At 34.0% G+C, this 12,578-nt stretch overlaps 1 protein-coding gene across 1 annotated transcript in view; it reads right to left on the bottom strand.

The window, feature by feature from the left end:
- Positions 1-2,632: 2,632 nt before the first annotated feature.
- Positions 2,633-12,578, bottom strand: part of LOC143256054 (NACHT domain- and WD repeat-containing protein 1-like) — a 189,344-nt gene continuing 179,398 nt past the window's right edge. Inside the window, exons 22-26 of the mRNA XM_076512703.1 lie at positions 11,492-11,685; positions 9,971-10,133; positions 9,602-9,800; positions 8,997-9,233; positions 2,633-5,399 (exon numbers count right to left, since the gene is read on the bottom strand). Of these exons, the coding sequence (XP_076368818.1) occupies positions 4,852-5,399; positions 8,997-9,233; positions 9,602-9,800; positions 9,971-10,133; positions 11,492-11,685 (1,341 nt within the window). The 3' untranslated portion in view covers positions 2,633-4,851. The remainder of the gene's footprint in view (positions 5,400-8,996; positions 9,234-9,601; positions 9,801-9,970; positions 10,134-11,491; positions 11,686-12,578) is intronic.

The following is a 12,578-nucleotide window of genomic DNA, read 5'->3' as shown; positions in this document are numbered from 1 at the left end:
GCTATACTAACATTACGTTTCCTCGATTGATAAGAAGTCTTTGATTTAGAACGACATTCATTTACCAGTTAAACAACACGACTAAAAACAGTTCGCTATTTTTTATTATAGTAATGTTTTAATTCTTATGTGTTATCGACAAGTTGACAAATTTCCAAACATATCCTTATTTTCATAACATTATGCCTACGACGTGCCCATCTTACCAATGAAGAAAGTCGTTATTAAAAAAAAAAACTGATCAAAGTCAAGATGCCCGAAATGTATGTCTACAAAAAATGGTTCTGTTCCTTTGCCATAAAGGCATGATATTGAATTTCATAAATAGTCTTACAATTCGCGCATATCACGTGTTTTCTCAAAATACAGATTGTCACCATTCGTGTGTAAAATCGTACGGCGGTTATTATTCAAAATAGATTTTAAAGATTGGTGCAAAATTACCTTTTTTTTCTATTACTATATCTTCCTCACATAAATTTCGGTCCTATGAAAGCCTAATTATTCTGGCGTGATTTTGTTTATCGCTCAGTGGTCACTCGACCGTCGAAGCTTGCTCGAATTAGTAGACTTTTCTGAGGACCTGGCGAAAGTTTAATTAGAAATTTGCGGTTGAACGGTGACTTTCCAATATTGTTTATCGATATACCTAGTGAATTGAACGGAAATTTAACTTGGTTTCTTTCAACAGTAAATATAAATGTTACGGTTAGGTGCTCAAAAACGTTAAATTAAGTTTTTACATTCACGGCTACGATCATTTCACACGTTAGACGTATTTTTTGTATATAAGTAATAACTATACAAACATTTACTTTTTAAGATAAGCATTTACATATAGCAACTTTCTCCGTGTGCTAAAGCGTTTTTAAAAAAAATCATTGTGGTTTACACGCATTTCTAAAAGAAAACGATTTAACTGTCTGCACTTTTTAGTGCGGAATTGTTTTGAAAACTTTGTTAAAACATGTTATTCTACAATTGTCTCTTACATTTTGAACGCATAAGGTATTGAGTTAGATTACAGTGCCACATATGTGTTTTAGCACATAATGCATACTTCCGGGATACAAATTTGTTTTCAGTCCAACGGGGCTATTTAAGCCTGAAAAAAAGATAATTGGTTAAACCTATTTTTTCCCCTCGATTCTCTCGTAACGTAACGGAACTAAATCCGGGTTTTTTGTTAATCTACTGTATTCTATAAGAAATATATGATATAATAGAGGCAAATCCCATCGAAGAGATTCCTGATGAGAAGAAAATGAAAAGCGAGATCAGTGAAATTAAAAAGAAAAAGAAAGAAAATCAGCTGAAGCAGGAGTCCAAAGTTTGTTTGTTTTATATTTTGCGCAAAGCTACGTGAGGTCTAACTGCGCTAGCCGTCCCTAATTTAGCAGTGTAAGACTAGAGGGAAGGCAGCTAGTTATCACCATCCGTTGACAACATTTGGGCTACTCTTTTGCCAAATATTTTGTCACATTGTAACGCCTTTACGACTGAAAGGGCGAGTATGCTTGGTGCGACCTGGATTCGAACCCGCGACCCTCAGCTTAGGAGTCGAACGCCTTAACCCACCTGGCCATGCCGGCCCATACAGAGTAAAGAAATAATAGTTTTTTTTTTTAAAAAAAAGCTCAATTTTCAATTTACTTTGATTACTAACACTTATATAGATTATAATTCAAATAATACTGATTATATTAGGGACACATAAATAATAATTTTTTCTATAATCGGAAACTTCATAAACAAAACTGAACTTGGAACACAATTACGTAGAGACAAATACGAAATCAAGAATAAATACAAAAATAGAGAGAATTATCGCATCATGACGATTACTCCAAACGAATGTCTGTATGTCTTCTGGACATTTAATTTTTTCTGTTATTGACATCCTCTGAATGATTTAATGTTTCATAAGCTGAGCTTGTGATACATTTTACGTTTTGAAAAAAAACATTGAGTGGAGCATTCGTGAATAAGTGAAACATTCTAAATGTGGCTCCTTTCTTGAATATATTGAAATTCAAGAATAGGATATGCTAAGTAATTATAGTCTATTTACAGCGACTATGTTTCTGAAACATTGATATGGCACGTTAACGATATGTATTTCCGCACAACGTAGCCACATTCAGCTATGGCTCTGTTAGAAACAATAAATTTTTGGTCTAGCGTCAACGAAGTAACTGGATCGACTTGGAAAATAATGTCAATTTTTATTTTATTTCAGTAGAAGGTTTAAGTATCAGGAGGGTCTACTATAGAATATTATTCTCAAACTAGTCAAAATTGTACTCAGACCGTTTGTTTATTCCAGATAGAAATGTTTTTGTTCTATAATTATTTAAATACGTCATATACCAAGATAACGCAGTATCTAAAAATGCAGGATATGCATAGTGATATAGAGATAAGTTATGAATCATGATGTCTGAAAGTATATATTCTACCTCAAGATATTTTAATATAAATCTATGTGTTAAATGGTCGGGACTGTTGTTAATCGCGTACAGACCATGATATTGCACGATAGGTATTTCATATCATGCCGTTTTAAGAAGTTGTAATAATGTGATAACCAACGCTCTGTGATATAGATATTAAAAGCAGTAAAGACAGAGCATAGTTTTTGAAGTTATTTATTTGTTCTCTCACGAAATATATGCAAATACACGATATTTATAGCAGTATCTCAAGATGTAGGATACATGTTTTAATGCCATCTACAAGTTACGTATCGTGATACGTAAAGTAGCGTTATGTGTGTGTGTATATATATATATTGTATTATTCGATCGTGGTACCTTAAAATATTGTTTTAAGTTTAGTTTTTGTGTGAAGTATATTAAACTACTTTAGTAAGTAAATGTATCTGAAATTATCGCATCAAAAGGTTTGAATCACGCGTTAAAATAATAAAACATTTTCCAAACACTAACTGCTCACTACTCTTTGAGTATTGGAAATAAAACCTCTCCTTCTCTCTATATATACGTGTATGTGTGTATGTGTGCACGCGCGTTTGTGGAACGTGCTTTTAAAAACAATCTTCCGGCAGAAACTTACGAGCTTTTCAGACATACTCCTGGGCGGGTTGTGAATATTTTTTTTATTGTTACTTCAACTCATTGCAACTTTAACATTTTGTCGATTCGCCAGGCAAAAACTAAAACAGATTCGTTAATTTATTTATTTGCAACTGTAATTTGAGGTCAATTAAACAATTTGCACTTGGTAATGTTTACTTGTCGACGGAACGCTGACCAGAAACAAGCTATGTAATGCGTACCATTCTAAAACACGTGGCCTGGCATGGCCAAGCGCGTAAGGCGTGCGACTCGTAATCCGAGGGTCGCGGGTTCGCCCCCGCGTCGCGCTAAACATGCATGCCCTCCCAGCCGTGGGGGTGTATAATGTGACGGTCAATCCCACTATTCGTTGGTAAAAGAGTAGCCCAAGAGTTGGCGGTGGGTGGTGATGACTAGCTGCCTTCCCTCTAGTCTTACACTGCTAAATTAGGGACGGCTAGCACAGATAGCCCTCGAGTAGCTTTGTGCGAAATTCCAAAACAAACAATCTAAAACATGTTATGCATTCCCAGACAGACACTGGGCGTAGACAGACTGGATTCCTGGTGACTGGGCACCCACTTTTTTTAGGGAAGATAAATAATGTTTAGAAATGATTTGAAATATTTGGCAAAGAACAAAAAAATCAAAGTAAACACTGTATATCACGGTGGGTGGCTGATATTTATTTACGTGTTATTTAAAAGTTTGTTCTGTTATTATGCACAAAGCTACACAAACCTTTGCTTATCTCGGGTATCGAAACCCGGTTTCTAGCAGTATAAATCGGCTGACATACCACTGTGCCACTAGTGTTTGCTTGAAAGTATGCTCTGTGGATGAGTCAGTTTCTATTAAAGGAAGAATTATGCACGCATACTTGTAGCAAGCATGGACTGACACACACACACCTTATGGTAACTCTTCCCTAGGTACAAGTTTAAAAGTTAATATTGTAATAAATTTAAGCTCCTAATTAAAAAAAGAAAATATCGTAAAGAAAGTAAAAATACGTAACGAAAATTGCTTGTAAACAAAACGAAGAAAGGGAATAAAAAGATTATTGGAATTTGATTGAGATTTCAAATAAATAAAGACGGAACTGGAAATGGCCCTGTTCGAAGACTGGTATTCACAAAAATAACCCTTTCGTAGATGCTAGCAAGTTGTTTCAAACTCACGTTATAACTACAAAAGAAAATGTGAAAATTCAAATTCACTAATTGCTAAACTTTAAATAAGATTCTAAGGCGAGCCATCCTTGATATGTGAATTAAACGTTTTTATTTTATTATCGCTTATATGCACAATGCAGATGTTCTCGGTTATTATTGTGTTGCCCAGCATATATATTTTAATAACGCCAATATTAGTAAAGCATGACATTGCATACGAACAGGGTTACAGTTCATGTTTTCTACAAAAACATTACTACATTATTGTCCTAGTTTGAAAACTACGTCAATGTTTAGACCCACAAGATGCTTTGTTACAATGCACTGACGTGGTAACGAACACTAATATGATAATAATAAAGTGAACTTCGCTCTTGCAAAATTAGAGATACTATTAGTTAAGAACACATGAGACCATTTTTCAGGTACAGAATACAGTATTACTTAACTGGTGTAAGATTGTAACTTGCGAATCACGGCAAAGCAACGTTTAAAGATTTAAAATCTTTCATTTATCTGGCTCTATGTTCAGCAGTCTCCAGTAATTATATTTTGTTTTTGTTTGTATAATCCGTATCATGCCTTTCCAGTTCGGTTCATTATGAGATTGAACAAACGCTAGAGTCTCTGACAAGCGTTGCATCGTTTGATTCAGTTTCTTCCAGTGTTGTTCCATTTTCTTCCAAATTGCCAGCATAGCTAAGGTCAGGAAAATCTTTGGCTAGTCTCGTTACTGGAGAACGAACCAGATAATCTCCTTTTCCATCCATTTTCGGATGTTGTGGAGAGAGAAGTGGAGACTGAGGTTGCTGAGTAAACTCTGGAAAGCAGGCGAACATACTGTGTTGCTTTTTTAACATTTTGTGTTTGGAAAGTTTCGATTTTGGCTGAGTGCCTCCTCCATCCGGTAGATTGATGCTCCGACCTAAAGGCCGATTTCCAACTGAACCGTCCCATACCGTCCCAGCTAAGTGTAAGGTTTCTCTGGATCCAAAAGGTGATGGAATCCGCTTGAAGTCTTCTAGGCTAGCTCCGATATCGTGTTTTGGAGAACGAAGATCCCAATAGAACGAGTCGAAAGACTGTTCACGTTTCAAATTACCTCTAAGTAAGATTCGCTTTGGCAAAGCACTTCTTAAAGAATAACCTGAAAGATAAATACAAATGATTTTATATAAGCTTAGTAATGAATAATGTAGTCACTTAAACTATCAAAAAATAAAGAAATTAATCGATTTCAGATAATATTCTACACAGAAAATGTGTGTGTTTTGTGATAGCAAAGCCACATCGGGATATCTGCTGAGTTAACCCAGGGGAACGTACTCCTGATTTTAGCGTTGTAAATCTGTACCAGCGAGGACATATACAGAAAGCTTTAATGATAATTGAAATACTAGAACAAAATGGAAATGAAATGAAATTTCTAAATGTTTATTTTGTAATTACTAGAAACTTTTTACCAGTGATAGGCGAAAGTACATTCAGCACAATGAACTATTTTACATTCATTTTCTGTAGTGGGGATCGAATTAGGAATTTTTACATTATAGCATTTTCACAGAGAGTGATAAACATAATTTTAAAAAGAAAACAAATTCTATGTGAACCGTTATTTTTTATTTTGTAAACCTTAAATTTCAGAATTCGCTGAGCACGAAACAATATCTGAAGAGATTGATTATGTAACAATAAAAGAGTCTATGCTTCTACGTCGCGTTATGTTCTATCTGACAATCGTTCAAACTGACAATAGCATGCAGCGTAGTTTCCATCACAAAAAATCTACATCGTAAGGCTGTCATGTAGATCACATTATTCTTTCTTGTGTGTATTCCATAATTCATTTAGCCTTACTTGTGCTTTGTAGTTTTAGCTAAACTGATAAGGCTATGTGCAGCCATCCCTAATTTTGAACTTTTAACCAGAAAGAAAACATCCTGTTATCTCCCACCAACACTGAGGGATTCATTATCACTCTAAAAACTTGTCCGTAATTCGAAGGTAGGAAAATATTTTGTGGTATCAGACAGATTCAAACCAGGTTTGCAAATCAGAAATCCGCGCCACAAAACCTACCGTAGGAGGACAATAGATTCTCACTGTCATTTGAACAGTCTAATCACGCAGAAATCTATATGCAATTTGACCGGATGTCTTCATATGGAATATTATAAACACACGTTTTATCTTCCAGTTGCTGGAGGTAAAAAATGGTTGAATGGATATGTCAGAGAAGTAATTTGTGTACAAGTGACTTATATAGTTTTTCCATAAAGAGAGCCTTCTTGATTATGTTGATTATTGCCTGGGGCAAGTGGACGGTGTTTGCCACAGACCTTTATGTTCATGGATTCTCACATTTTACAAGAGGCTGGACTTTGATAACATAAGCTGTGGTAGCACTTGTTGCATGTCTCTTTCTTCATGGTCCTGTTGTCTATAGTTGACTAACATTGCTTTGGTCTCCACCGTCATTAAGACAGGAAATTCTAAATCTCTGATAAGAACATATCTTTATCATATACACTTATATGATCGCTTTTGACAACTACCAAAGAAGCGATAAGCAACCCCAAAATGTAGTTCCTGATACATTCCTTTCCACCGAAACTTTATACCGACTGTATTTATGGCGCGATTTTCTGATTTGCTCATTCAAAATCGTTTTGACATAATGTACTCAAATACCTTTAGCATGTTTGTTGAAACCCATCCCAAAACGTTTCAGGTAACTGCACAAAATCTTCTTTCTACTAAGGGATACAATGAGAATGTTTTAACTTAACATGGATGACCAAAGAAATGAATTAAAAGGTAGCCCAGAACAGTAAATTTAACTGTTTTTGTTATTGTTTTATTGTAATTGTTTTTAGTTGAGTGTCGATTTGAATATTTCGATGATAAATGTAACCTGTATCTAAGTTGGAACGGAAGTAGTTACAAAACAAAGTTGGCTAAATTCGGTAAAGGCACAGCATCACACATTTCTAAAGAATTTACAGACTTTAAGTTCAAATTATATTAAAACAAAAGCACGTCATGTGGAGCAACAAAATTATTCCTGGTTTTTCAATAATTGTCTTTAGATTGTTATATGATTTTTAAACGTGTCTTTAAGTTGTTTTGATAAACACTATTTCTAACATTTTATTTACAAGGGAGATTATAATAAAGTTGTGAGCGCCTAACTCATAAGTTCATTGGTACTATTAAGTGTTGCTAACATATTCAATATCTTTAGTTGTAAGGAACTGTGAATTGTATTTTATGTTTTTTTGTTATACCAAAGCCACATCTAGCTATCTACTGAGCCCACTGAAGGAATCCAACCCCTGATTTTAGCGTTATAAATCCGTTGACTTACCGTTGTACTAGCTGGGACAATTGTGAGTTCAATATACCTTATGATAATTTGAGACCTAACGCCAGGGTAGTGATATAGCTACTGAGACCTAATATCATCAGTCAATGATATAGCTACTGAGACCTAATGCAATCAGTCAGTGATGTAACTACTGAGATCTAATGCCATCAGTCAGTGATGTAACGACTGAGACATAATGTCATCAGTCAGTGATGTAACTACTGAGACATAATGTCATCAGTCAGTGATGTAACTACTGAGACCTAATATCATCAGTCAGTGATATAGCGACTGAGACCTAATGCAATCAGTCAGTGATGTAACTACTGAGATCTAATGTCATCAGTCAGTTATGTAAATACTGAGACATAATGTCGTCAGTCAGTGATGTAACAACTGAGACATAATGTCATCAGTCAGTGATGTAACTACTGAGATCTAATGTCATCAGTCAGTTATGTAAATACTGAGACATAATGTCGTCAGTCAGTGATGTAACAACTGAGACATAATGACATCAGTCAGTGATGTAAATATTGAGATCTAACGCCATCAGACATTGAGACAGTGATATAACTACTGTGACCTAAAGTCATCGGTTAGTAATATGACTACTGAGATCTAACGCCACTAGCCAGTGATATTATTACTCAGACCTAATGACATCAGTCAGTGATATACTACTGTAATAAATGTCGCTAGAGGGCTCTAATGCGGGAGTGTGTAAACTATCATGATATTTTTTTTTTTGCATATTTTTCCTTACTCATATCTCCACTTGACTGATATAATACACAGAACAACCATGTGACTGATATAATACACAGAACAACCATGTGACTGATATAATACATAGAACAACCATGTGACTGATTTTCAAGACTTCTTGGCTAGTAAAATACACGTTTTCTTTTCTTTTTTCAAACATAATACAGACTTTTATGACAACATTTGAAGGTTACTGTTTTCGGTATTTTCATTTTACTGGACAGAAATTTTACAAACAATAAAATAAACGATAGATTAAAAATAAATATTTTAGTGCTTAGTCATTCAGGTTTGATTGCAAAATTATTCTGAGTTATATGTGACTCGAACCTCAAAGCTTCTGGAACCAGAGGTATTTATGCTCAAGTTAACGTAATTACTGAAACATTAAACCATTCCTCAACATAATATATCATCCTATTATAAACACAGTACTCTAATAGAGGTACATTTATAGTTGTTTTTTTGTGTACACAACGTGTAGACGTTTACTAGCTGTTATGAACTCACATACGAGATTTATATAATACAATTCAAATACATGAATTATAAATATTCTCCAACTTTTCCATTTCATCCTCAGAGGAAAACTGTATCGCTGCAGCTTACCTAAAAGTTTACCTTCATCATTAACCGGTGTTCCTGGAGGCAAATCTAACTTTATTCCTTTTCCTGGGTTATTGTGAACTCTAATAACAGGAACCAAATTGCTGTTGGCTAACTGAATAATTATATGACCTACGTGAAGGGAAGTTGCCACAGAAACTATTGTCATATGTAGATCTAACATGGCTATCCGGTGACCAGTTTGCGTGCACCATATTTGGAAGGTATTGTCATCAGAACCTAAAATGTTACAAAGATAAAAAGTTAGAAAAAACAACGCTGTAGACTAACAGATATAAATAGATATAATAGAAACATACTGAATCAACGTGTCTTACATATCTAAGTGAAAGATTATCTTTAATTTCTGAATGAAACGAATATTGATATTTAATGGAGTATACATGAAAAAAGCGTGATTTATTAAAATTAAAAAAATTTCTCGAAGAATCAAATTATTTGTACTCGTACTTGACATACCTTTAATAAATTGTTAACAAAAGTTAAAGCTTCGATTGAAACATTTCTGTCAACTATTCTGAGTCATTGACAAGCATGATGAATTCCTTAACTAAGCAAAGGAACATATAGTTTGATTACAATTCTACCTGAAATAACGACACTTCCTTCGATTGTGAGCTGTACTGTTTTAATTGCTTCTTTGTGACCTCTTAAAGTAAAGTTATCATCCCCAGTGGTCATGTCCCACACGATAAGATTGTGGTCCATGGAGCCGGACAGTACCAGAGATGGGCTAAAGGGAGCTACTGCCACGCACGTGACAGGGCCTTCGTGACCCACTAAAACCTGAGGAAGAATAAGATAGTATGTTTAAAGAGGATTAAGTGAAAAAATATACGCACAGTTCATAAAAATATGCTCCTTTAGTACTTTCGTTAGAGTCTCGTAATCCCAAAATCTTTTCAGATACGAACCACAACTGAGAACAATATGAGTTTTAAAATCAAGTCTCTTACTTGAGTAAGTTTTCCGGTGGCCACTTCCCACACCTTGAGCGACATGTCTTGGGAGCCCGTGACAACGGTCTTACAGTCGTAGGTGACAGTGTAACAGAGAATTGCATCACTATGAGTAACCGATTTCTCAGAGTCCACATCCAGTAATGGCCAAAATCGAACGCTAGGATAAAAACAGTAAACATAGAATGTTATCTAAATTATTTATTATAATTATTGAAAAAGCTAATCCTTTGAATGCACACTATCATCTTAATAGTATTTTTTGTTTATTTGTTTGTTATTAAGCACAAAGCTGTAAAATTGACTATCTATGGTGTGGGAACAACGGGTATCGAAACCCAATATTTAAAATTGTAAGTCTTAATGCTGCATACAAATTTTATTCTATTAAATAAATTGTTGATTTTTACGTGAAATACAATCTCATGTATTATACGTTTACACGATCAAGTTAATTCCTTCATTTCTCTAATACATAACTCAAAGATAAGATGCTTGAAGGCTTTTTACGTTAAAATCTAAGGTGCAAACCCTGCGGTGAGTGCAGTGCAGATAGCCCACTGTAGCATTTTGTACTCATTAACGGATAAACAGTTACCTGACTTTACATATTTTTCGAACACGAGGGTCCAAAAATATATACAACGTACGACTTAGCAGCATTGTTGTTTTTAAATATACACCAACAGTTTATTAATAGCTTCAATTTAGCAATTTACAACAGTTTTCTCATCAGGGTCTTTAGACGAACTCTTTATTCATTCGAATGTTCTCTGGTGGAGAAAATCTTGAAAACGTGTCATCAAAATTATTTTTAAAAAAGTTCCAAATTTTATTTTCCGGCTTGGGACTATATTCTGAGCTCAAATAACAATGGTCTGCTCTAGAGTTTTTTTCACAAAATTTATGTCTAGCAAGTGACCAAAGGCTAAAAAACAACACTAGAACTACCTGCATCAGGTTTAAAATAAAACACGCAGCCGATAAGAGAACAATATACTTTCGTTTCCTTAAAAAAGTACATTCTGCTTGGTCCGTTTGATACTACTCTGGTAATTCGAAGGTACAAAGGGATGATTAGTCACTGTTCTTTACGGTAAATTTCTAACTTTATAAAAGTGAATAATAAAAAAAGAAGTATTATTCGAAGTTCTCATCTCTAAATACATAATAAATTTCTGATTTGCAAGAGCTTGTTGCAAAATGGTACAACGCAAAGTATTTCACAAATAAGATTCAGGAAGACATTTGGTTTATCTGATGTATAACTTTTCATGGTGTGACTGAGTAAATTTGGATTACAGGTGGATTTTACACACACTATTTCTAAAAACAAACAAACGAATCGTTATCACGAATATTCCTTGTTATCTTCTTGTTACCTGTTATGACTTTTACCCCTAACATCTCATTGTATAACTAAATAATTTTGAAATTCGAAGTGGATTTTACTCTTACTATTTTCGTAGTAATTAAAATAATTAGATAACTCGAAGACTTGTAATTCTTTCTTATTACCTGTTATCATTTTTTCCACCAATTGCGAATACAGTACTTGCATGCAGCGACATTTGATGAAGTGAACGTAAATAGCCAAGAACCTGATTACCGCTGTCAGCTTGCCAGAGTCGGAAGCTACCCTGGACATCTGTAGATAGTACTCTACGGCTGTCTGACGTCACAGACACACAAACTATTTTATTTTGATGTTCCTAAAATAATCGAAGTTATGTTCATCGTAAGGTAATTTTAAACTAAATTAAATGTATATATTTTGTGTTATAATAATTTGTATAATAGATAATACTTTAAATTATAATATTTGGAAAAAAATGCAACTTCCCCTTTTTAAAGATTAATAACGGATATAAAATAAATAATTCGTAAATGAAAAAAATGATAGTTATTGAAACAAAATATAATGAAGATACATAGAATAAGTTAAATTCATAATAATTAAGAAGTGTTATATTTCAGTCTTCTGAAAGCCAAAGTATTTATATTTCAGAATGTAATTAAATAAACTAATGGGAAGGAAGACCACATTATATTTCAAAGACCAACGTTAAAATCCTAGAGATAAAAAACAGTAAAAGCACTATTGATAATACATAATTTGAAGTGGAATCCAAAACATGGATTATTGTATTACCTGACAAGGGTTGGGTGTCATATTAAAGTTGTATTTCTTTTATAGATTTATTAACCCAATTATTAAAGAAAATTACTTTGTAATACGAGGACTTTAGAAAAAAACGTAATCGAATTTTTTTCTTCCTTAGAGATTTACTAAAATTACGGTAGACGTCAGAACCTTATCGTTAGAATCAAGGTAAGATTGTAGGCATAACACTTAGTGTTAGTGTACTTGTTCCTTGTCTTGCGATTTTATTTTTACTCATATAAAAAGTGCTATGAACGGACCAAAAATGATTAATTCTACACAATTATATCGTCGAAGGTAGAAAGAGCCAGTAAGGCAATACAGAATTAATGACAGCATACAACCGTGCAATTAGGCTTGGTTAAATACGATGTGTTACCTGATAGTTTATTTAGGGTTAAGGGCAATAAGTTATGCAATAGATATTTTAATATTAAATAA

The sequence above is a fragment of the Tachypleus tridentatus genome, chromosome 7 (assembly GCF_004210375.1).
Source record: "Tachypleus tridentatus isolate NWPU-2018 chromosome 7, ASM421037v1, whole genome shotgun sequence".
Classification (NCBI taxonomy): Eukaryota; Metazoa; Arthropoda; class Merostomata; order Xiphosura; family Limulidae; genus Tachypleus; species Tachypleus tridentatus.
This window is presented reverse-complemented; position numbering and strand designations above follow the sequence as displayed.